This window comes from Haliotis asinina, chromosome 5 (genome assembly GCF_037392515.1).
Source record: "Haliotis asinina isolate JCU_RB_2024 chromosome 5, JCU_Hal_asi_v2, whole genome shotgun sequence".
Taxonomy (NCBI): Eukaryota; Metazoa; Mollusca; class Gastropoda; order Lepetellida; family Haliotidae; genus Haliotis; species Haliotis asinina.
The window spans coordinates 72,910,690-72,938,150 of NC_090284.1; the positions used below are offsets into that span (position 1 = coordinate 72,910,690).

The 27,461-nt window shown below is 39.8% G+C and overlaps 1 protein-coding gene and 1 pseudogene across 1 annotated transcript; one reads left to right on the forward strand and one right to left on the reverse strand.

Annotated features, from left to right (window-relative positions):
* Positions 1-554: 554 nt before the first annotated feature.
* LOC137284024 (uncharacterized) lies at positions 555-26,846 on the reverse strand (annotated as a pseudogene).
* Positions 11,039-16,098, forward strand: LOC137285229 (centrosomal protein 20-like). The gene is made up of 5 exons (XM_067817524.1): positions 11,039-11,167; positions 11,800-11,997; positions 12,476-12,560; positions 13,074-13,204; positions 13,509-16,098. Exons 1-5 carry the CDS (start codon positions 11,140-11,142, stop codon positions 13,556-13,558), a joined length of 492 nt encoding a protein of 163 aa, XP_067673625.1. The 5' UTR covers positions 11,039-11,139; the 3' UTR covers positions 13,559-16,098.
* Positions 26,847-27,461: the final 615 nt, after the last annotated feature.

Here is a 27,461-nt window from a genome sequence, read left to right on the forward strand (position 1 = left end):
GTAACAGCCTAAAAACATTTTTTTGTCCGAAAACACTTCAACAGGTTTTCGGCATGGTTCAAACTGGTCCTACTTGGTGAAAGGCAACCAATGTATTCAGTATGACTCAGTTGATAGTTTGCAGACACTGGAACAGGTAAATTGACAAGACTTCCTCAAATTGAATTTGAGAGAGTTGTGGTCAGGCTCGCTGACTGGGTTGACACGTCATTATATCTCATTTGCATAGATAGATGCTCATGCTGTTGATCCCAGGATTGTCTGGTCCAGGCTTGGTTATTTACAGACTGCAGCCACAATGCTGTGTGCTCATTTTGTATACATATTTGAGTGTAAACATATGTTTATATCAAATTTCAATAAACTGGGGAAAAATAGGACAAAATCTTTGAAGGGATAAATATCATCTTTATAGACAAATGAACATTATTAGGAGAGATGTGTAAAAGAGGAGACTGCTTAATGATTTCATTAAAAACAGCTCATACATGCCTACAGTCAGTGCTTGTACAGTGCTTGACTTTCATACTTAAAAAAAATTATTGCATATAAAATTAAGTTATAAATAATTACCTGGTGCACACAAAAAAACTGAAGAAAGTCAACAAAATTGTATCAACTATCACATTGTGATTCTATATTCGCAAGGCACAGATGCAAAAATGCATTTTTCAAAATAGCTTCAAATAAAAACAAACACACTTGAACCATCTCTGGTAATTGAATACATGACACCTTTTATGGACAACAACCTCTTTTTTTGATGTTTCAAGGCCCATTCTTGCTCCTTCATCGGGTGAATGCTGCTCTGAAATGTCATGTAAAGAATAAAAGAAGTTGGTGTCACATATTCATGTCCGTGCAGCTTCTAAATGTCTTTCAAAAACTTCACTTGACATCAACATGTGGTAACTGGTAGTCCACTGTCATTGTAATGTTATAACAGCTGCACAGGCATCTTGGTTAAATACTTCTCAGGGAGCTGAGAATAGAGTTTTACATGCAAAAGAGTAATACTGTCATCTGCTTTGATTAGACATAGTGTTTTGCAAAGACATAGGTTCAATTTCCCAAATGGGTACAATGCAGGATGTTACGGACAAAACAATTATTTTCCTAAAACTTAATCTTATGCCATGAAACATGTGCTGACATAATTTGGACCATAAACTTCCCACAAAAATTACCAAATAAAGAACAAAAAACACATGAATTTACCCTAACTTACATGAAAAGATAGATTGAATTTGCCTTAACAAATAACAATTCATGAAAAATAAAAAAACACAATAGTTATGCTCACCACTACTTTGGACATTCCTGAGGTTGCTTACTGTCAAGCACATGGCTTAAAGTGGCATGCCCTGAGGCAGTTACCTCTCTTCATAAGGGTTGTTAAAAAAGTGGCAGTGGTATTAAAAGTAATAGGAGTACAAGTACACTTGGTTAAATAAAAAATCGAAATTTACTGATAAATGATTTGAAGACTAAACATCTTCTCAGTGCTTTTGTAGAAGTTTTCATGTTTTTAATGTTTTATTGTATTTCAAATGTACTAAGGAGCATAAAACTATATTTTGTGCTTTAAACTTTTGAATGAGTTTGGGAAGTGGCAGTGCAGACATTTGCTTATTTAGCAAGTTAAATTCTGTTTATAAATTGCAATTTCTTAAAACTTAGTTCTACAATTTTCAGTTAATCTACTGTAAAAGACAGCGGAAATATGAATATCAGAATTAGAACTGGAGTGGATGGAATGGATGGCTATGTCAAGCAGGTGGACATTGAATAAAAGTCATACGTACATACATACGATAACAAGAATCATGTTGTTCGCAACACATGAATTCATTTAAGAGACGTCAACCTACTTGCACCAGGTGCAGTCTAAGATAGACACCTTGTTGCACGAGACAAATTTTGACGCACTGCTGTTGTTGCAGTCTGCAGTGAAAGAGATATGCTTTTGAATTATTTGGCTGTTTGACAGTTTAGTCAAAAGTTTATCAACTTGATAACTGGTTGCATTTTCAGATATTGGGATGCACAAATGAAAGTAACAAAAGCACTTAATCGAGTCTGCAATGTGTGAAACATATTCCTTGGGCCCCCTACCCTCCAGTCGCATTATTTGCTAGAATATTGCTGACAACAGCTTAAACTACACTTTTTTATACTCTTTCAAGTATTATATAATTAGCAATATCTTCATCTTCAATACATTCATCTTCAGTCTACTCTGGGGTAGCCTAGTAGTTAAAGTGTTCGCTCATCATGCCGAAGACCCAGGTTCGATTCCACACATAGGTGCAATGTGTTGAACCCATTTGTGGTGTCCCCTCATGTGATATTGCTGGAATATTGCTAATAGCAGTGTAAATCCCAGCTCACTCATCGCGCAATCTAATTCATGAAAGACAATGGATTATTTCTTTGCAAGGAAAGAAAGAATTCTGCACCATGAAACTACAATGACTCTTCGCTGGTGTTTTCTCTGAATACACCAACTCGTCCTCACACTGCATGTCTGTCTCTGTGTCTCTCAATGTTTGGGTGTCAGCTGTAAATCTGTAGCATGCATTGTTATGTAAACTGTATTGCCTTCAACAGCAGAATTCTGTTGACACAGACTTCTTCATTTACTGCCATCATGTCTCATTTCCAAGGTCACTACTTTTTAGCTGGTGCCAACTTTGTCTGGGGCATTATTACATATCTTGTCACCATCATGACATTTGTCTGTCTCCTGTGTTTGTGGAATGGTATCTTCATCTCCTGTATTTTCTGTTGCACACAATGAAGACTGACCTTTCCTCTCCCCTGCCATACCATCTGTAGGTTCATTGTCCATATTACATCCCTCATCTTCATCCTTTGGCTCTTCCAGGTCTTCTCCCTTACCTTCTTTCTTGGAGTCTTTCTTGATCTCTGTAGGATCCACATTCGAGATCTCCATCTCCTCAGGGTTCGTCTGACTATCCTTTCTTGTGTGAGCCAAATCATACAGCTTCTCTGCAAGTCTTTCTAGACGGTCTCTGTACTCTAGATTCTGGAAATATGTTAACTATCAACACTATTTGAACCTTCTTCACCTTATCATAAATTCTTGACAAGAAAATGTTTCAACATACATTTAAGGTAAACCCACAGTTCATCCCTGTAAAGAATCAAACTTCAAAGATGTTTAATCCTCCATGGTATAGATAGTTTGCCTGACAAAAACCTTTTGGCCACAACCAAAGGTTTACTGAAAGTAGTGCTCTTTCTCTCTGTTACCCTGTGAAGATGAGAGCCAATTAGAATCACATAGTAACTTAGTAACTTTCAAAACATGCTTCATCATAATGAGATGAAACAGGAAACTTTGGTGGTCAGTACGTACTTTGTAGTTGCCCTCTGGCACCCCTTGGAAGCCGTACATCGCCCCGTAGCAACATGCTGCTATAGTCCCTGTACTGTCACTGTCCCCACTGTGGAACATGCCCCTGTGTAAGGAGAATGTTACAAAAACACTTGCATCCCACAGAAGTTATACACCAAATTTACTAAGATATTCCTATCTCTGGACCTTGACTTTATCTTCTCACAAGGCCCACAAGTTTAGTTATTTTATGCTGCTTTCAGGGAAAATTTGACTGCATTTCAAAACTATCTTAAAAAAAATCTTGACCTGTTGCTCTCTGATGTGGTATGGCTGGTCAAGAAACATACAAGAATAAAATCCAATACCTGGAGATGTAACCATGTCTTGAAACTGAGCTTGACCTTTGACTAATCTCAACCAAAACATTTCTAAAACTGAAACCAACCAACCAATTACTTTAGAAAGCAATGGATTTTGTAATACAAGAGACTGAATTGCTGATGAGATAATTAACTTCTAGATTACAATGCCCTGACAATCAGTGTTAAATGTGGTACTCGCTGACCAATGGGAATCCTGTAGATACCAACCTAAAGCACAGCTCTTTCCAGTCTTGTCCAGCCCCCAGGATGGCATCATATCTGAAGTAAACAATATACATCTTTGTAACAAGTACTCAAACCCTGCTTGTCTGGTTGGTAGTGTTCAACGTAATTCAGGATGAGTTCATGTTGGCTTCCAAGTTTTGTCCCTTGTAACATTTACTTTTAGGAAGTATTTCAAAGGCACTATTTTGCATCACCCTTTGCATTTCTCTCAATAATACCATCAGACCCAGGGAAGCTACCATATGATTTATTCACACACATCCATCCAGCATGAGAAGGACATACTGTGTTTCACACCACCATGCTCTGATTTATATTATCTGTTCCTGTGCTTCCATTGTGTGCACTCACGCAATGATTGTGGAGTCATGGCCACTAGCTCCACCCCATCCACCAAAGCTTATTCTTTTATAGAAATCGTCCCTCACATCTGGATCATCATAATCGTTAGGAAACGAGGGCTTTTCAGATGCCAGTTCTCGCAACTCTACATAAGCTTCCCAGCTTTCCTTGAAGTATGGCCTGAAATAGACCAGGGTAAAAAGAAATTGATTTATTTCAGCTACAAAAACATTGCACAAACCTCCACCCAGTCCTGGAAACACCCCCACTGATGTGTAACATGTAGTGTATGTAATAGTCACTCTGTCATGTGTTTCTCAGTTTTACTGGCTGGCCAATACGGATGAAACTGCAAGCATCTTTCCCTACTGTCATTAGAAGAGAAAGCAATCAAACATGATAGAAATTAAGCGGAAGGTGTGAGTGAATTCTAGCTGTGTTGAAGATTGGTTGCAATGACCTAACTACCAAAACTCGATCAAATTTTTTCATAACTGAACACAAATGACTTCTGAACACTTGACGATGGAACATATCTCTGAAGTAGTCGGCTCCAGCAAAGGAGTTTAATTTTTAGAAAACTCACTTCACAAACTTTTAAATCGTGACTGATTATTTCTTGAAGACTCTTTGAAGTTTAAGTTCATGATACATTAGTCTTCACATTAAAGTGGCAAGTTGCAAGGCCAGTTGTGTCTACCTTACCAGGCATCTATATTTTCTTCAGTGTAGTGGTCACTGTCCACGATATACTGCATGGCCTGCGGTAGAACATCCAGTAGTCCTTGGCCCCACTCTACTGGTGGCTTGCCTGGAGGTGAGAGTAATCAGTTATCTGTTTCTACAGTTACTACAGCTGTAATGAATCCACTGTGAGGCAAATATGATACATATCACAATTAATAGGTGATGAATACACAGACCATCCTCAGTTATCTCCAGGGTGTACATACAATAAATCTCCACTCTACCCTAGATGTTTAGGGTATAGGGTATGCTCAGCCCGATAATTTTATTACTTCCCTTTAAGGGCTCTATATTCTCTCATAGCCAGTCAGCTAAGCAAATCATCTGGCCTAGTTGTAGAGGCAACAAGAGTTTAGTCTGTGTTGCAAACTCCTGCCTGCTCGACTATCCGGGACAGTCTGTTTAGCGACCAGGTGGTCAGTTTTAAATAGCTGCATGCCTGATGGTCTTGGACAAATCTGACTTCGAGCATAAGGACAAAAGCTCTGATTTGAATATATTAAGCAGTTTCGTGCCTCTTATTTACCTTTTTATTATTTTTCTTAACGCAGAAAATTCTGGACTGGAAACTTTCCAAGCAGTCTGGTAACTTATGACAGTTATGAGGGCAGTTGTCTAACTGAAATTTAGGGGAGTTAACAACAGTGGTATAGTCGAGATTATTGTAACATATACCTTGGAGATTATCTAGGATGTACAGTAACAAGTAAGTAGCTGAAGTATTATTCAAGAATATTTGATTCTCATGATCATGAAAAATTAATTGAATTCATGTAAGATTATATTACGATTCACTGAATAGGCAAGTGAATCATAAAAGACTTAACTATTACATGTTACATTGAAGATAAAACAGACATAAAAGTTTCTAGGACAAGGCTATTCTGTGCTGAAAAACACAAACACAGAAACAGATGAAGATGTTACCCTGAATACTGAAAGCTGTAAACAGGGCCGAAGCCAGAGCTCCTAGGTAGCCGGTGGGGTGATGGTGTGTCATTCTGCCACTCTCTATGCTGACAGCGATCAGATCTTTAAGGTCTTCAGGCCTAGAGCAATAACATTCTCATGCCAACTGAATACTATACCTGCACATTGGATCTGCAAATTCACATACACAACAGCATTCAGCACCACTCACTCTTTTCCCCAAACTCAAAGAAGATCTGTCCCCTTCTGCATTAATGTTTTGTGCGAAAATACAAGCCAATCAAAACGTATAAGGGTTAAGGTACACTGATAAATGCAATCCTGAGGAAATTGGTTACAGCTTTATGTGATTGATTAAAAAATCATAACATAGCTATCATATTTGCTTAATCTGAAGTTTTTAATAAGGATAGGGTCATCAACAGTGCAAGATTCAAATACACACATGCTTTTGGTTACATAACATCTCTCATTTTCCCAACTAAGTGTTTTCTCTCATGATCTTGCTTTCTCACTTTTGCCATTTTATATGTGCTTTTTGGAAACAAATTTTATGTAAGAGTTTCAATATCTACATATACTGGACAAAAATAGAGATATATGTAAATTTTGAAATTATGAATAATGACCTATCTTTTCGTTGACAGACTGATAAAATTTCCGTCGGTTTGATATGCAAATTGTAACGGCCTCACTTGATGAAATGAACGAACGCTTTACCTCGGGTATCTGAGACCGATACACATGGCCCTCATGGCCGCTCCGCATCCACCACCTCTACAACACAAACACCAACATCTTTAAAACATCTACATTGGCATCTCTTCATTATCAACATCAACCCATACCAAACGCTGATAATTTAACAAGACGAAGCGTCATATTTTTCAAAGCATTCTGACCCTTTCAAACAAGTGTTACCAAAGTAATCTCCATAAAAGGTGAATCAGGTAAATATCACTAATGCTAAGTTACAACAGTAAGCATTAGTACAAAAACTCAACCCTCTAGGTTTAATGGGTCTTTATACTGTCCTTCACTGAATAGGCTGACTGACAGAGGACACAGAAAACAAATGGGTGCACCCCTTTCATGTTGCCTACCTTCTATTGAAAGGAATCTTATATCCATCATCTGCATCTGGCTTGAGTTTATGTGTCATCATCATGCATGTTGCTCCTAGAACCAAACAGAAACTGCTTATCAGCATCAGCAAAAATACCATGATTAACAAAGCTGTTAGAACAAAATGTTGAGCTAGGCCACTCTCTCATTAGTGAATACTGATTAATGTCAGGAACAAACACTTGGTAGTTAAGCCACTGTGTAATATTTAATGGCTTCCATGGGACAGCATGGCAAGTAATACATCCTGTAACATAAGACAACATGGTGAAGGGTTAACAAGGACAAATATACAAGGCTGGGGGATTTCCCTTGTTCTTCAATACTGAGTGGAGAGGGTGATGTTGAAGGGGTGTGAGATCAGGTTGGTGGTAAAAGGAGTCAGGGTGAAGAGGGGTTGGTGTGGGTGTGGGGGATGGAGGTGGGGTGGGGTGGGAGAGAGTCTGGGAATTGGTTAAGAGGGACAGGTTTGTGGTGAAGGGGGACCAGGTATTGGTGAACATGCAAACATTAACACACATTAATTTCAAGATTTAAATCAAAAATGACTGAGCATCATTTATACCTGGAGCCCTTCCCGCCATATCTTTCATGCATTCTTTGTACATGCGGGCTATTTCATGGTACGTTTCCACCAGGCTTACACTACTCGCTTCAGACACAAGAGCTGTAACAAAATAAGAGTTGTTCTAATGCCACACAATGAACATATTACCAGTATATGTATATATAGCTATCAGGAATTAAGTGTGTTTAGTCCTTAGCATGTTTAGAACAGATTAAAAGGAAGACATTCATGATTTTACAGTTATTATAACCAGGATATTTAACTGGGATATTTAAAATTGGAAGCTTAGAATACATTTGAAATCAAGTTGGGAAGGGTCAACCTAATTGGAAAGTACAAAGTGACTGACTTCAAATTGATTCTAAGTTTTCAGTTTTAAATACCCCAATTAAATATACAATTTATTTAAATATTTAACACAAAGGCGTGATATTCATCCTTAGTTCACAATAGTTTTAATAAAACTAACATTTATTTATACTAAATGAAAATCAACATACCTTCGCCTGTGGCCAAATGCATGACAGTATCATCGCTCACCGTCCAGTCACGTTCTGGAATCACATCAACATAGCATAGACATGCAGTGAAAACAAAATATAAATTAGTATGACAGTGAGTCAAGGGGTCTTGTTAAAGTACAACAAACAAAACATTTCTCCTACAAAATACTAACTGTTCACTTTGATCTTCTCTAATCCTCCCATCTTTTTCAATTCTTTAAGAATGAGTTTTCCACTGTGACAGAACTCCCATTCTCCATTTTTGTACCCAAGAGCATCCCCTGCTCCTGCAAGTACCATTGCAGCCCTGTACCGCTCCAGCATGGTGACTCCATTATGTTGAAGTGATGATGTTGCCATTCCTAAAAACAGGTGTCAGGTACTGGTGTACACTTTAAACAAATGAAAAACTAGAAAAACATGTAACTTCAATTACTAATGTTCACTACAAACAAAAGAAAATAAACATGATAAACATTTGTACCTGGAACTGGGCAACAAATATATACATATACACACCAGAAGAAATACACTGTGATTTGTACATACACATAGGATCAAATATGTTTTGGGAGTGAGTGAGATAGGGCATGAGTGAGCAAGTGAGCTTCCAAGGATCCTGTTCCAGAGTCCAGTATTCAAACAGGTGGTGACAGCATCAAATTCATGTCCAGCTTGTTTAATCTAGTGTTGATGTTTATATGTTTTTGTAAAGCCACACTCAGCAATATTCCAGCAATATGGCACTAGTGTTGATGTGATGTCCCTGTCTAATCACTCACTGACAGATTTGATCTTCAGTCCAGGAAACAATGGTCCTGGAATACCTAACCATGAGCAGGCACTCTGAAGTCCTATGCTTGTGCTTATAAACCAGTCATCTGCAGTCCACAAGGGCTTATATTTGATTGAAAAACCTAATTCTTTGCATTAAGACATGGAGAAAACCTACAATGACAGTCATGTTGGTGTCAAAATTGTATTGGGGTTTTTTGGTGGAAGAAATGAATTTGTTCCAAATATTCTTTGCCATATCCCATGATAAACTGCTCAAAACATTCCTTGGCACAGGAATGGTACACCAAGGCCAAACTAGAAAGTTCTGAATGAATGCTGGTTACACCAACACCTGGTGAAGATACTGTATTACACTGAACTGAAAGCCTGAGCAGGAAAAGCTGGTGTAACATTTAAGCCAGTTAGAACAATCATCATGACAGCAAGGAGAAAATCTAAAGAAACTGTTTGTGGTCAGAGGCAGCTGCCAAACCTGTATGATTAGAAACCCCCTGCTTCAGCTTTATAGGGACTTAATGACATCATTCAGGCCCTTGGATGTAGTGGGGAGCATGATGCAAATTTGCTTATCTTCCTATCAAATGTTGCTCTATTAATAGTCAGATTTGTACAAGTGACCCTGGCTTTAGGGAACATTTCTTACAGATATGAAAAGGGTTTGTCACTTTTATCTGTGTTTATTCTAACCAACAGCACCTGGAAAAGTAGAGTGTGGCTCTCACATGACTGCTTTACAGTAAGTGTTAATACGGCTGAAGATGTAGGCTTGCATAAGTTTATAAGGTATTAAATAATAGCTTAAATAATAATTTCTAAAAAATATAAAAAAAACAGAAAACTCTGTCCCTCTATCTAGCCTCTTAAAACATGTCAAAGGGTAGAATTACTATACCAGCCATGGCTACTGAAAAGAGGAAAAAACCCAGAAAGGTCAAAGTCAAAGACTGTGCCATACAGCTGAACAACTTAATCTTCTCATGTGTCAGAATGCTGTGATATTCTTGACGGTGACTGTATTCATTAACGTTGCGTGCATGAGGAGGGACATCACAGGGCATGCTTACCTCACTGTAACCTGATTTAGAAACTACTGCTAGTTGACCCTGCTTGTGGTCAGTGATAACATACGGATATGAGGTCAGCACCTTTCTGCAAATCCATGGAGATCTGTGGGCTTAAATGCAAATCATTTGATCTTGAGATTTGTCTGAAGCCAGGTGGAATGTATTTAGGCGGTTGAGGTCCCGTTTATCAATGTCTACCCCCACATTTGTGCCTCAGAATTTCATTGTAACTTCTCAGATACATTGTTTCAGCCCTCAGACCCCCAGTTGATTTCCAGCTGAAATCACTTTCACCTGTTGCCATCCCTGCTTATTATTAAGTCTGTACCCGAAACACATTTTCCAACATACTTCCTGCCCTCCCTGCTATGATAAAGCCTCAAACGAAGCAAATCTAAATTCCGATCCTCAGCCTCGGGTTCTGAATTACCCTTCTCACGGGGGCTCCTTTTTTAAAGTTAAATGGCTTTAATTTGTCTCTAACAAAATCATACATGTTCAGAAACTAAGCGTTAGTGAAGGTTAGTCCATGTGTGGACATGACTGCAGATAGTAAGGATCATCTGTTAATGAGTGGTGACTGGTAACATTTGTAAACAAAGCGAGAAACCAAAGAACCTCAGTTTCCATGGCCTGGGGATTTCCCTGGTCTGTCTCGCGCAGGTTCAAGGTGTGATTAGTAGTGTATGTTTAAGATGTCATGCGATCTACAATAATCAGTGAAATAGAATATACAAACCCAAAATATTTCTAATTGAAAGTTTTGCAAAATGTCCCTGAAATGAACGTGACAACATTAACAAACCACGTTAATTCAGACTGAAACGACTAGCATTTGCCTACTGTTGCCAACGTCATAAATTTATGCGTATTAAGGGAGCATTCGAACGGATTACAGTATATTCCATTGTGACATTAAAAGCAAATAGGTAAAGTATTGCATTATATGATGTTCTGGTTAAAAAGAATTATTCAATTATTATTTGAAGCGTACAGAGTGAATAGACCGTTGGGCTGAAATAAATATCACAGCTGTCGAAAGATCCCTACCGCGTCATCAATTCGTGTGTACACAAGCGGGCACTACGAAATGGCATCATCGGAAGACTTGAAAGAAGGTTCGTTGTTTAAATATTGTCCTGGGCGACATTTCATTTTGCCAAACAATAACGAGTACTAAACTATTTGTAAAATTTGTTTTCATTGCATATTGAAACTGTAAGATGAAATGGAACTTCGTTTGCATACTAATAGCAAACTTGCTAGTACCCTCAGGGTATAATGTCTGTGCATGTCTGCACCTGTTAATATGGACATGCCTGTAGAAGGCATAGCCTTGGTACCCGACTCTTATATATGATATTTTATATGTGAGTACTGCACTTTACCAGGCGTACTTTTTCAGATGAATTAGCGCTTCGACCCTGACCCCAAGCACTAACCCTAAGGATCCTAAACTGCATTCTAGCCATTTTGTCTATGTATGAACATCATGCTTATCGATATGTCAGAGTCGGGCGCCTATGGTAATGCTGTAGAAAATAAGTGCCCATTCAGAGGGGCAGGGCATTATGGTCATAACCGAGCATTGTGGCTCTCGGCTGTTATGGTCATTGCTCTAACAATATTCCTGTGATGTTGTTAGTCTCACCAACCGATTTAAATGGAAGGTCCTGAGAAAATTTGCCATGTTATATTAAAACATTTGAAATGCAGCCCAGTTACTCATATAACAATGCTTCGTTTCCAGTGTTGAAAGAAAGTCTTGAAAACCGTGGTGTGTTGGGACAAATAAAAGCCAGGATTCGAGCTGAAGTGTTTAATGCTTTAGATGATCAATCTGAACATAAACCACCTCTCAGTAATGAGAATGTTCTCATAAATGAGCTGATCAGGGAATATCTGGAGTACAACAAATACAGATATGCATCATCGGTCTTAGTAGCAGGTACATTGTTTGTGTTGTTTTTTGTCATGTTAAAGACTGCATGATAAATGTCAGAAACTCTTGCTCACAGTTTATTGCTGTGTAACACAAACCATGCTGACTCAGTGACTTCATGTCCATGGTTCGTGCTGTTGACAAAGTCTTCCAGGAAAGGGAATTGTCTGTGGTTTGATTCAATGAATGTGTTTTCATTCAGCACCATAATCAATGCACCTTGCTATGCAAGTACTATACTCTTAAACAAGTTCTTAAAGCCCATTTCACATCACCTTGCCATGCCGGACACGGGTTCAATCCCTACTTGTGTACAAAGTGTGAAATGAAGCCCATTTCTGGTGTCACCTACGATAATGGTGAAATATGGCTACAAATGGTGTAAAACCAACCTCAATCAGTCCAAATGTATCATGTATATTTATACCTATATGGCTATAATTTTAATTTGTTTAAAGTTAAAAACTGTATGTTTTTTTCAAAGAATCAGGAATGCCAAAAGTGGCCTTGGAGAGGGAGTTTCTGAGAAATGAGCTGAATGTTGTGGAAGATGCACCAGCAAAGACAGTGTGCGTAAATATTCTCACTTTTACTGATGTTGACTTTCACCTGATTCATGGTATCAGTTGTGTCATAACAGTCTCCATGTAAGGAGGGTACATCAGATCATAAGCAGCATGCATTACCTTGATTACAGTCTCAATGTGATGAGGGAGCATCAGACCATAAACAGCACGCCAGCTTCATGTGTTTCTTAAGGGCGGTAGGGTAGTCTATTGGTTAGAGCGTTTGCTCATCACTTCCAAAACCCAGGTTCGATTCCACACATGGGTACAATGTGTGAAGCCCATTTCTGGTGTCCCTGCTGAGATGTTACTGGAATATTGTGGTGTAAATCCAAACTCAAGTGTTTCATGTTATGGGGTTTGTCATAACTTTCTCAAGCTGATGTAAGTAGTCCTGGCCATATGTGCTGACCCCTTTGTGGTATATTTTCCATGAAGTGTGATTACACAGTAAGCAGTGCTTATGACTATTAAATTATAGATATGACTTGTGTAAGATGATGTATTGTTGTTCAGGCCACTGCTGTACAGCATAGTGTCTCACTATGTCAACCGCCATCCTCGTACTACTGCTACACACGGCCGAGCTGCACCTCAGAGAGAAGGGAATCAAGGAGCTTTTCTACAGCAGATGGAAGAACAGTTAGGTGAGAAAATATCAGAAAGTTTTTGGAAAGTTTTTCTCTGCTTGCATGTGGAAGCCATGGTATCAGACCTTCATGATCAAAACATCGTGTTTATTGAAGTATGTGCTGTTTTACATTTTGTGGACAGTTTAGCTACCATAAAATATTTGTTGAAACAGAAATATGATAAAGCATGTTTATTCACAATGATGTTAGTTGCACTTTGGTTTTGACATCTTTGCAATGCAAGAGTGTAGAAAAAATTATTCAAGCATATATTTTCAGTTGATCATGGACGATTTTATGACTTATTTTATTTCCCCAGATGATGGAGAAGCACCTATTGCCCTGTCAGTGAGAGGTGGGAGGAGATGATACAACAGAAGTTATTCCTTTGTTATTAATTAGATTAGATCTTTGTTTATGTGACATGTGGTATATTACACAAATATCTGTTGTTGAGAGTAGCATGCTGGTCTCACTGATGATGGATTCTGATCCATAATTTTGCCCAGTATGACCCCTAGTATGTCCATATCTGCTGTCCCAGGACACATGGACTGCACTGAGTCATCTCCCTCCAGATTTGTGTCTTGATGTGCAGATGTAATGCACCTACATGTCAGCTGGTCAGATCAACTCACTATCTTTCATGTGGATCATTAGCCTTCATGTTAACAAGTGGTCATTAGCCTTCACGTTGACAAGTGGTCATTAGCCTTCATGTTGACAAGTGGTCATTAGCCTTCACGTTGACAAGTGGTCATTAGCCTTCATGTTGACAAGTGGTCATTAGCCTTCATGTTGACAAGTGGTCATTAGCCTTCATGTTGACAAGTGGTCATTAGCCTTCATGCTGACAAGTGGTCATTAGCCTTCATGCTATTACATAGTCATAATGTCATCAGTGATGAAGTGATGCAGGCCACCTTGACTGGAACAGTATGAAAAACATAATTACTAGTATAGCTTAAGCAAAGTCAGATGTGATATTCTGGAGGGAGTGCCTTAGGGTATATTTCATGTGTACAATCAATATCTGTGAAAGTAAGTCTAAGGTTTTTGGATATTTCTTCATTCAAAGCTGGCTGCATATACACAGAGGGAGAAGGAACTCCTCGAAAAGCCGCTGAACGTATGTCTGGCCTCATTACATAACCAGTGTAGCCAATATGGCAGCAGCTTAGTATTTAAGATTGATCCCGGTATATTGTCAACAACTGATTGCATTCGCTGAGTGTTGTGAGCACCTATATGAGGATAAGTTAACTATGTTGTCACTTCAGTTTAAGTCAACTAACTGAAATTAGTGTCAGTATTGGGACAGCACATTTGTAGTTAAGCTTCAGGTCGGTATGTTATAGCTCACTGGCTTCCATTCTTGATTCTCCACGAAGATAGACTGAGTCGATAAAAACTTATTTCACACATTCGTTTAATTCTTAGAAGGGAAACATACCTTTAGTTGAAAGTTATTTGCAAGTAATAGTGATAGTTTTATGGCTTAAGAAATGGTTATGGTGTATTTGAGGTGTGTGAAAAATATGACATATCGCAGATCTGTTCTGATCCGCCATTGAAATACTACATGACGTTGTTTGGGTGTTCCTAGTTATTGCTTCAAAAACATCTTTCACACACACCTTTCATTCTTACGAGGGGAATATACCATCAGGTGAAATGTGTTTGCACATAATAGTGATAGTTTCATCATCTGAAAAAACATGTTAGGGTGTATTTTAGGTGTGTGAAAAATGTGACATGGCTAAATTGATCTCATCAGTCATTGAAATACTACATTGCGTTGTTCGAATGTTTCTAGTTATTATTCTAAAACGTCTTTCGCATACACCTTTGATTTTTATGAAGCGAATGTACCATCAGGTGAAAGGTGTTTGCAAGTATTAGTGATAGTTTTATGATTTTAGAAAAATTGTTAGCGCGTATGTGATGTGTATGAAAAATATGACGATCTGATCTGATCCGCCATTAATGCTGGTAATGCTTGAGGTTTATAGTTCTGTAACTTCTTTCATGTTGATCTTAATATTTGTTGTTGATCTTATTATTTACCAAAAAATGGAAATGTGTTTAAAATGCTTTGTGATAATTTTACACTTTCTGTATTTGAGGGATGTGTGACAGTGTCAGTTAACATTTTGTTAATGTCCATGCCATTCCCCACATGCAATAATATATCTGAATTGATTATTAATGTAAACAAAAATGTCTCAAAGTAGATTTTTTTAAAAGGACAGCTGATGTTAACACGTGTTCTAGCGATACTGTTGCGTTCTTAAACATGTTTTGGGAGGGAAGGCCGTGGGGTATCATTTATTCTTTCATTCACACATGTACTCTTTTTTTTTCTTTTTTTCATTCATTCACTTATAGTTCTTGCTCTTAATTCTTACTACAGTTGATTCATTCATTGTAAAATTCCAACTGATACAATAAACAGGCTGCAGTACTGTTAAACACAGCTGAAGTTGCGTTGGAAAAGAGCCAAGTCACTCTGTGCGTTGGCGCATGACGAGGCGCACGTTAATTAGTACAAATGATATGGAAAGCAAGGGACTGACCTATCCCTGTTGTAGATTATCCCTGCTGCATGTTAACATGGCCTGTTTCTGATGGTGCAGATACAATGTTGTATACCTGTCTTCATTGACACTGACTCTGTTGTACAAAACTATGATATATATTGTTTTGATATATGTGTATGATTCTTATGTTTTATGTTCATTGTCCGCAAGGGCGGTGGGGTAGCGTAGTGGTTAAAGTGTTCGCTCGTCACGCCGAACACCCAAGTTCAATTCCCCACATGGGTACAGTGTGTGAAGCCCAGTTTCTGATGTGCTCCGCAGTTATATTGCTCTCACTCATTGTCTTCAATAAATATTTCACAAAAATCATATTCTCTTCAGTTGAACTTCACATCCTAATCATACAAGTTCAGAAATCACCCTATAAGATCACCTTCACACACATTAAGCTCGCAATATGTTACATATGAGCAAAGTGTTCAAGAGTGTTGACCAACTACACAGGATCTGGCTCTGGATCTGTCTTGGAATATGGCATGGTTCCTTTGTCTGCTGTGTGCCCATGGTTCTTTTGTCTGCTGTGTGACAATGGTTATTTGTCTGCTGTGTCTCCATGGTTCCTTTGTCTGCTGTGTGTCTATGGTTCCTATGTCTGCTGTGTGTCCATGCTAATGTCATGGCATGTGTTCAGTGTTACTCAACAGTGTTCCAAGTCTGTAGTAGCACATGACCTGTTGTGTACATTGACATGCAGACAACTACGTGTTTATTGCCCCTCAGCAGTATTCCAAGTCTGTAATGGCACATGACCTGTTGTGTACATTGACATGCAGACAACTACGTGTTTATTGCCCCTCAGCAGTATTCCAAGTCTGTAATGGCACAAGACCTGTTGTGTACATTGACATGCAGACAACTACGTGTTTATTGCCCCTCAGCAGTATTCCAAGTCTGTAATGGCACATGATCTGTTGTGTACATTGACATGCAGACAACTACGTGTTTATTGCCCCTCAGCAGTATTCCAAGTCTGTAGTAGCACATGACCTGTTGTGTACATTGACATGCAGACAACTACGTGTTTATTGCCCCTCAGCAGTATTCCAAGTCTGTAATGGCACATGATCTGTTGTGTACATTGACATGCAGACAACTACGTGTTTATTGCCCCTCAGCAGTATTCCAAGTCTGTAATGGCACAAGACCTGTTGTGTACATTGACATGCAGACAACTATGTGTTTATTGCCCCTCAGCAGTATTCCAAGTCTGTAATGGCACATGACCTGTTGTGTACATTGACATGCAGACAACTACATGTTTATTGCCCCTCAGCAGTATTCCAAGTCTGTAATGGCACATGACCTGTTGTGTACATTGACATGCAGACAACTATGTGTTTATTGCCCCTCAGCAGTATTCCAAGTCTGTAATGGCACATGACCTGTTGTGTACATTGACATGCAGACAACTACGTGTTTATTGCCCCTCAGCAGTATTCCAAGTCTGTAATGGCACATGACCTGTTGTGTACATTGACATGCAGACAACTACGTGTTTATTGCCCCTCAGCAGTATTCCAAGTCTGCAATGGCACATGACCTGTTGTGTACATTGACATGCAGACAACTACGTGTTTATTGCCCCTCAGCAGTATTCCAAGTCTGTAATGGCACATGACCTGTTGTGTATATTGACATGCAGACAACTAGGAAAGTTATGGTATGTGGCCATCAGGCAGCGAAGACCCAAAAGGCTTGTTCAGTTAAAACCCAATGCAGGAATTGTCACTGGAATAGGGAAGACATTTGTCAGTGACAGGATTGTGTTTTGATATCAATAAACTCACATCTGTTTCTTGTACAGTATCAGAGAAGAGGAGTGCCCACCTGTCCAAGTCCAGGCTCAATCCTTACCTAATGCATGTCTGTTGGACCTCATTCAGTTCTATATGCATGTACAAGCTAAGCCCTGTATATCTGCGATTTCAGGTTCCAGACGAAAGGTCTGCAAGAGAATGACGATTGAACAAACCCTGACAAAAACAAGGCTTAAAAGTACAATTTTATCTATCTGCAGCAACATTTCAGTTACATAGTTTATGGGCATGAGGAGGGAGAATTAGCCTAATCAGTATTGTCCTCATTCATCATTTGTGGGCATTTCAGGTTATAAACCAGGTCCACAGAAAACAGTCTTTTGTGACAGACTAGCTACCTGTCAGATGTGATGACTAAGCCATGCCCTGAATACAGGGATCTCCCCTCACAATAACAATAATAGTAATGTGTGTTATTACGTTGCACCAACATCCAGACACAAGGTATATGCTCAAAACTCGGACATTGTTTCCCGGTAAGAGGTTCAATGTACTCTGCAACCCAAGCTGCCTGTGAGGTGCTAGGTTGACAGTCATCCCATTACCATCTCATCCTAGCAGGTACCCATCCACTGCTGGGTGAACAGAAGCAATTTTTACCAGTGTCACATGCCTAAAGTGAGACATTAGTCACGTGTCCTTCCTTGTGGGAAGGAATTCTCAGGTGTCAAGCTGCAAAACAGGATCACCCATCCAAGAATCCCTTACTTTTCAACTGATTTGTTACCTTTGCGTGCACACGTGCAAGCACGAACTCTCGCATGCACGCACACACTTACACGCACACTCACGTTTGTCTTGGTTTTATCTTCATTATTTCCAGACCACCATCAATATAGCTGGAATACCGACGCGCTTGTTAACCACAAAGGGTTGTTATTTACTGCCTGCGTTAGTGTTGCATAAACTGCATGAAATGAAAACCGTTTTTACAATATCCACATCTTTTGGCTATTTCTGTCATATTTGCAAAGACATATCTTATCTGCTACACATTTTGTATCAAAGGTCACCTATTATGTGTCAGGGAGTGGGGTAGCCAGAGGCTAGAGCGTTCACTCTTCATCCTAGCTAAGTTGCAAATCTATACCCACTCGCTTTACTATGTAGCCAAGGGAGGAATAGGCCCCCGGCCAAATAGCTGGGAGATCTCTGAGTGCGGCGTTAAACAACAAACAAAACGGGTATAATTTTACTGCAATGATTTATTTGATGCTGATGTCCATCTTAAATCCTCATCACCATTGCATTGCCGGCCGTCACATCAGTAAGTACAAGGTCAAGCCATTGTCGCCCTCTCTGTCTAGTGTTGTCGTTTCCTCTGTCTATGGCTGTCTTAAACTATGTTTACATCTAAAGCCCGCTCATATACGCAAGCTCATGTACTAACATACAAGTTTTTCAGGAATAAAAATAACAGTAACTTTTATATAATTATCTATGACTCCTGGCAAGAGTGTGGTTATGACTGCAAATAAATCGAAGTCGAAAAATCGAAAAATTTTCAAACGTATGTATCAGATTGATGGCGTGTGGACATGATGAGATAAGACTTGCCTTTACTTGAATATCGCATTTTAAGGTTTATACGGGGAAAATATGGGCATTCTTAGTTCAATTACAGTTATAACTAAGATCGTTTTATGAAACAGAACCATGTATGAAATGAATGTGTCGACATGTTCTGATGAAGTTGTTACATGGCGTTTGTATCAAGGTAGGACTGTCCCGTCACGAAACAGATTAACGCCAGAGGTTTGACGTGAACACCGTCACTTCCTTCATCAAAGTGCTTGGGATGTCAAGGCCAGCATGGATAATTAACCTTGTAGTTCAGTGTCTGTCACTCGACTGTCTGTCAGTTTGGTGTCACTCAAATGGGAAATGACACTGTTAACATCTGACGTCAGAGTCTCCTCGGGAGTGCCTTGGTTGGTGGCATCTTTCACAACCAGACCATACAGCTTCTTCCCAAGCGTCTCCATTCGGTCTCTGTACTCTAGATTCTGGAAATATACACCACAGCCTCACTATCATGTTTGAAGAGGGCATAATGCTGCATAATGCAGACGGAATAGGGTCGTACAGAGGGCGCTTCAGTCAGCAGACCCTGGCAAGGGTAACGGACCCCATCATGAATGCTTAATATCTGCATTGTATCCTCGGACACTGTATATTTTAGTACAGTGCAACAATATCTATATTGTAAAACACAGGTGTTGTTTTACGATGGTCTCACTTACTCTGTAGTTGCCCACGGGTACACCTTCCAGGCCGTACATCGCCCCGTACCAACATGCTGCTATAGTCCCTGTACTGTCACTGTCTCCGCCATGGAACATGCCTCTGGATGTACATGAACTGGCATTAGCTACACAGTACTGACGCATACACTGACAGAGCAGCAAGTTTGAATTTTGGCATGTCGATGTTGATAATGTTCCAGAACTACCCTGGCGATAGACGGCTGAAATCTGGCTTCATAAGTCCTAACCACGTTGGAAATCGAACCCATTTTTGGTTTGACGAGCGAAAGCTGTCACCACTGTGCCACTCTACCGCCCCTAACAAAACAATCGCCATTGATGCCACCATTATCAAGAAAAGAACATGTATATCAACAGTGATACCCCAACAAATACTGACGCCAACAGCAATATTACAATGGACATCAATTGATAACAGCAGTAATACCCTTGCTAACATTTATACTAAAACTGAAATCAATTTTGAAAAATGCTAACACTGACAAACATATTCCAAGTTTGGTAGACGAGCTACACAGTTATTTTGTTCTGACCGGTGAGAAGTCAGTGTTTACCAACCTCATACACAGCTGTTCCCAGTCTTGTCCGGACCCTAGGATGGCGTCATACCTGAAGTGATTAGAAAGTTAAGTCAGGTCAGAACCGTTTACTAATTAAAGTGATTCGCAGATGATCCCCATTTTTCAATTAACGTGAACCTATATTTTCGTCTGTAGATTGTGCGCTCGTACTTCTAACTGATATATATCTTTAACATATATCTGATAATAATGAAGAATTAATTAATTTGTTGTAGGGATCAGTTTATCATTGCCGATCAAGTATGTTTTACATTACCCTCAATACTGACGGAATGTACGGGGACGTTTGTGAACATAACCAACACTCACGCTATAATGGTGGAGTCATGTCCACAAGCCCCGCCCCATCCGCCAACACTGATGTATGTGTAGTATGCGTCTCTCACATCCGACTCCTGATAGTTATCAGGGAAGTGAGCTTCACCAGACGACAGTTTCCTCAACTCTACATACTTCTTCCATTGTTTCTCAAAAAATGGCCTGCAACAGACAAAGATGTGTTTTATAAAGCAAGGTCTGTAACACGTAACGCTGTATTTGAACCACTTTATTACAAACAAGAAAACTGTACAGGGACAATATACAGTGGAAGCTGTCTAATTCGGACTCGACTGGGACCGACTTTTGTGTCCGAATTACGAGGAGTCCGAATTGGACTGGTGAGAGTCAAGAGTTAGCTCCCTTCATCAGGAGATACGCATGCACTAGGGGATATTAAATGAATAAATGCCAAATGAACAAGTAAACATGTACTATATAGATTAATGTATTTATACAATGGTTCGATTGACAGCATGGACATGCTTTATATGAGGAAATAGTCCCTCAGGTCGGTTTGTTTGTGTTGTGCAAAACCGCCGATTCAGTACAAAGTAAGTAAGACAGCTTCCACTGTGTTCATAAGAAACAGGAGTGTCTACCTTACCAGGCATGTTTATTTTCTTCAGGGTAGTGGTCACTGTCCACGACATACTGCAGGGCCTGTGGTAGAACATCCAGTAGTCCTTGGCCCCACTCTACTGGTGGCTTGCCTGGAGGTGACAGATTACACAGAGTTTAAGAACATACGTTTGTACATCTGAATCATAAGTTGGACGACTTTCCAACGAAACTAAATCTAAAGCTCATTGCGTTAAAGTACATCGGACACTGTTTTCTTTATTGACATAAGCATACGCCATAGATTCTATAACACAGATATTTGTATTTATTGCTCAAAGAAGCGCATGCTATTTTCTTAAATGGACAAACAAAATAGTGCCACGGACCTGTAACTCATACTAGTGTGTAATCAGAGGTTTATGCTATAAAATATATTGGGACATTTATAATACTCATTATCAACATTAAAAACCTACAATTTTTTAATATATATGAAACAGATTCCTAGTTTCCTAATCAAGATGTAAAAGGGACACCTTACCCTCGTTAGTTCCCATGTCTTCAGTGTCACATATAATACGACAGGAATAAGAATTAGTCTGTGACAAGCATGATCCCTGTTTTCTATTCTTCGCCGCGGTATAGGACGTTTACGATACATCCATACATAAATAGCATCATTATGACATAATGTCATTCTTATATTGAAGGATTTTTAGACGAAATATGGATTTATGAAGCGATTTAAGATATCGCGCATGAATACCATATTTGATTTGACCAAATCAAAGTATAGTGCCAAACTAAACTACAGTAAAATACCTTTATAAAGAAGGGACCACTGAAATTAGTTCGTTATATGTGTAGTTCGTTATTCACGAAAATTCATCGAAAGAACAATAAAAACTCACTACAATGTATATAGTACGATACATTTACGATGTGCTCAGTTTATTCATGCATTCATTCATTCATTCATTCATTCATTCATACGACAATTACATATCATTACTGTACATACGTTTCACTGCAAAGTCAGTTATCTTGCTTTGACCACGCTTGGTTAAACTAAACATAATTATGAACATTATATTTACTGTAATGCACACATATACCAACAGTATTAGCTCGGAGTCGCATATGCTATTTATAGCCTAGTGTATAAAACGTTCGCTCGTCACGTCGAAACCCCTGGTTCGATTCCCCAAATGGGTACAATGTGTGAAGCCCATTTCAGGTGTCAACAGCCGTGATATTGCTGGAATATTGCTAAAAGGCGGCGTAAAACTAAACTCACTCACCAACTCGCGTTAGAAAAGTATTATTTTCTTTCTTTGAGAAGAAGACCCATAACACATTTTAAAAGAATTCAGGAGCCAAAGTGTCATTATTTATGACGACAAGAATGCTAATTTTTAGCTTCTTCAACCCAATAAGCTTCAGTTGGAAGGGGTCGCCTCACAACGAACCTGTCTCACAAGAGGTTACATGCACAACTAATGGAAGTCTCTTGAATATCACAGCTGTTTCTACGGGGACATGTGAGGATAGAATGCTTACCTTGAATACAAAAGGCTGTGAAGAGGGCCGAAGTGAGCGCTCCCAGAAAGCCGACTGGGTGATGGTGTGTCATCCTACCACTCTCTATGCTGACAGCGATCAGGTCTTCAAGGTCTTCAGGTCTGAAATGATTTGAATTGACCAGATTGACTTACAACAAACCTGGTACAATGTTAACCTCATAATGATAATTGTTGTGTTCACAAGCTGCATTGTATAATCAAGGGCATATTTTTCATAGAGGCCACATAAGTCGACATGTGTATTCCATAACAACCCAAGTCTTTAAGACGCCCGGATCTTTCTCACAATCAGAGACGTTTTTAAACCAATCAAAATTATGAAACTATATATTTCTATGTGCAGGACACGAACACATTTCTCTACAGAGCAGCCGCCGCTGATCAGCGCTGGCTACCTTGCGGTACTCTCGTTACCTACAATGAAGATAATGACTTCCATCGACTACAGGTGACTCTACAGCCCTCTTACCTGGGGTATCTGAGGCCGATACACATGGATCTCATGGCCGCTCCACAGCCTAGGCTCCTGAGGACGTAAAGATACACAGCATCTCATACTAGGACTGATATTTCATATGTTCATTATGTCTTAATAGTTTCTTAAAGGTTTAGGGTGTATTGTGTGAGACATTCCCCACTTTGATGTATCTTTGACCAAAATGATGTTCGTTGTGGCTTCCTTTTAACTTAAACCATATGTGTTTTGTTCATTTGGACATTTGACTTGTGATATTGGATACCACTCGGGGGACAGGATACGCCCACGTTTTGTGCGAACATTCTGTACCATCACTCTTTCACGGTTTCCCATAAAGCAATGTCATTCTTAGAATATGTCAGAATCTCATAACTGCACTGGGAAAAGTGTTCCTGTGATTATGGAAGGGATTGTCACGTTGCGTTTGTTAAGTACATCATTAGAAAGCTAAAAACAATCCTGAACTAAACCATAAACTAAACACCCCACAAACAAGGGAAGAAGACCTAAGTTTTAAAAACGCTGTGAAAGACGAGTTCCAAGTGCTTCCTGAGCCAAAGACCGCATGAATTGCCATCCAAACATAGCGCAACTTTCAAACAATGCAATATAGATAGTGCTGTGCTAAAATACAACAAGAGGTGTATCTCACATAAGCTATACAGATCTCTCAGATATGGGCGTTGTTCACCTGTTGCGAAAGGGAACCTTGTATCCATCTTTCAGGCCAGGCTTCAGGATCCGTGTCGCTGCCTTACAGGTGTTGCCTGAAGTAAGGACATGTCTGTTTCAGGTAACTAACAAAATCGATGCGTTGCAAACGTCACTGGTATGCCCGTCAAAGGTAACGAAGAGCTTACAAGGTTTTGTTCAATGTGATATTTATGATTCAACTGATCCAACTGATTACCCTGGCGTACCTGGCGCCCGGCCGGTCATGTTTAAGGTGTTGTTTTTACGCGAAATGAACCAACTGATTAGCCTGACGTACCTGGCGCCCGGCCAGTCATGTTTAAGGTGTTATTTTTGAGCGAAATGAACCAACTGATTACCCTGACGTACCTGGCGCCCGGCCGGTCATGTTTAAGGTGTTATTTTTTTAGCGAAATGAACCAACTGATTAGCCTGACGTACCTGGCGTCCGGTCGGTCATGTTTAAGGTGTTATTTTTGAGCGAAATGAACCAGCTGATTAGCCTGACGTACCTGGCGCCCGGCCGGTCATGTCCTTCATACATTCCTTTGTACTGGCGGGCCATCTCGTGATACATGCAGATGCGATCTTGCTGAGCCTCTGGGGACACCAGCGCTGAAGGAAAAGAGCGTTACGTGGTTACTGTCACGTAGCATGCGAGTGTGGTTTTACGCTTTTCAGCACACAAGAATGGGCGTCACGCACTGTGCCGAGTGTGGAGAATCGACTTGCTGGTTCTTGCTGGAGTCAGCATAGGTTTGTTCTATAATTATTTAGAGATTATTCATCTGTGCAGTAGCCAGAATTCCCCATATGGGTAGTCTGTGAAACTCATTCATTCCTGTTGCCCCCGCCGTGGGAAATTGCTGAGAGGCGGCGCAAAACCATACTCACTCACTCAATTGACATTCGTAAGTCTGTTCATATATTGTAGAATTATGACATGTCGTAACGTTATGAACACTTGTGGAACGCGGCCCTGGTGCATGAATGCGTCATTGCTCACTGACTGTCATAACTCATTGACCCTTACGCTGCAAAACTCGTCCCAAACTCATTCACTTTCACTTACTCACACGCCCCCGTACTACATAATAAAAATACCCACAGTGCACTCTCAACAGCTCAAAGACGACTGTATCATCACTCACTCACAAACTTATAGTTAAGCTGCATTACTAACATCATTTTACATTTGCCATTTAGTCACCCAACCACCAGCTGACTCTTACACTGTATTAATAACTACGTCATGTCACCTTGGGCAGGTAAAGGCACTCATTCACTTGGACTGCAAGAACTATAGTTAGTTTACCTTGAGCAGTAGCCAGGTGCATGACTGTGTCATCACTCACCATCCAGTCGCGTTCTGGAAATATGACACAGCACACTACTATTAAAGATACTGAGTGTTTATGCGTGATTGTTTGTCTGAAAGTGAAATAAATCGAAATATATTTTTTTAAGCAAATATATTTGCAGGTGGATAGATCAGCGCTAAAACAGTTATCGAGTCGTTTGTAATACCGTGTAGCAACATATGTCATATTTGGGATTTCACTTTTTTAGTAAAGTACAAATTCTGGTACTTTGGGGGTTGAGTCCCATCCGGGATTCGAACCCGCACCCTCAGAGTCAGGCACTGAATCGCCAGCGCACAAAGTCAGCCGCCAAGCCCGCTCAGCTACCGCAAGAGTACCTGTTACATTTGGAGTTGGTTCTAACCCTGTGAGGACTGACCTCCTCTTGGAGCTCTTCTTGACAGACCTTGTTATCAGTTTCCTCAGATATGTCAACATGTCTTAAATGTCGAAGAATTTTATATTGAAGGTTTGGCAGATAAAGTGTATCACGTACAATTCCTCTCGAGTCCGCGAGTATCAGTATCACTGATCACAAACACAAGTATAACCGCTATGATGCATATAAATAGCTTCCGTTAGGCCAAGTTGGTTAGCGTTTCGCAAACTCACAACTAGTCTCTATAATCGTTTGTATTACGTACATTAACATGCGTATGAAGTACATCAGTATATCCGCCACTACCAAGATCAGATTAGCTGTTATATGGAATACAAATGTAGAAATACCGACTGTTCACTTCTATCCGTCCTAACCCTCCCAATCGCTCCAGTTCTTCGTGGATGAACCTTCCCTTCCGGCAGAACTCCCATTCAGCATTCTTGTAGCCGAGGGCGTCCCCCGCGCCTGCCAGAAGCATGGCGGATATATACCGCTTCACCATGTCAGTGTTCTTTGTCGCCATTGCTACAAAAAAATATCTAGTAACATGTATGTATGTATTACAGGGTTGGGGACACCAGTAATGAGCTTCGCGTATTGTACACATGTACGTAGGGAATCGATGTATCTGGTATCTACCACATATAATAAACATCTTTCATACGACGAAACACCTTTATATTTAAAAGTTGACAAAACAACCTATATACGTGCGGACACTTGGAACCGTTCCAAGAAATCTACAAATGGCTCTACTTCACACATGCACTGGCTTGGACGTATAATTATAGTACACACACGACCTGGAACTACGAGCACTTTACTGTGAAATATACACCCTTCGGATAAACGTTTCATATGTTGTACCCGGGTGTAAAGAAATATCTCTTACAGTTTGATCATAATACCTACAACCAATAACACAATATATCTAACTGAAACCACTCTACCTGCGGTTGATCCGAACACTTCCCGTAACTGGTCTTGTTTAAGTTTGATGCGATGATGGGTCAAGAAGCCACTAGTGTGTTAACACCTACATCACATGTATTAATAGAACCTGAGTCTGTGTACATTTCTGTTGACCTGATTCACTTGAACAGACAGATATTTCCACATGCAGGAACGAGTTACGATCAATTTCTTTACGTGAGTCAACGCTACTGGATTCAACCGTTCACGTTCAGGGACGAAGCAGATTGTTTGCACTGACTCTCTTTTGAAGTTCACTCAAGCATTGAGTATATTCACAACAGTTCACTTTGAATTTTGTTGTGGTTCGAATGGGTCGTGAATTACTGTAAAATTCTTTTATGTGGAACCTAAATTTAGTGTTGCTCATGACAAAGTATGAATAAACCCTGCGATGATTTAGTCCCATTTACGGCAGTGAGAGTATCACACATGGAGTTGTCCAATTTCTGACAGTGCGATTTCCGTGAGTCCCCTCTTTGGCAGATTGCTGTTCACATCGCTTACATTGATTGACAATAAAGTACTAAATGGACCTGAGTAGGCTAATTAAATGGTTTAACTTAATCAATCAGTGATATCTTAGCATGAGAGACACAAGCAATTAAAAGAACCACGGTTCTTCATGGACACCCCGCTTGTCTCCAGGTGTACCA

What these genes read in the sequence shown, in the direction of transcription:
- LOC137285229 (XM_067817524.1), top strand. Translation starts at nt 11,140, where the DNA reads ATGGCATCATCGGAAGACTTGAAAGAAG. An exon ending in GATGCACCAGCAAAGACAGT is followed by an intron (nt 12,561 to 13,073) that starts GTGCGTAAATAT and finishes ATTGTTGTTCAG; the next exon opens with GCCACTGCTGTACAGCATAG. An exon ending in GCAGATGGAAGAACAGTTAG is followed by an intron (nt 13,205 to 13,508) that starts GTGAGAAAATAT and finishes TTATTTCCCCAG; the next exon opens with ATGATGGAGAAGCACCTATT.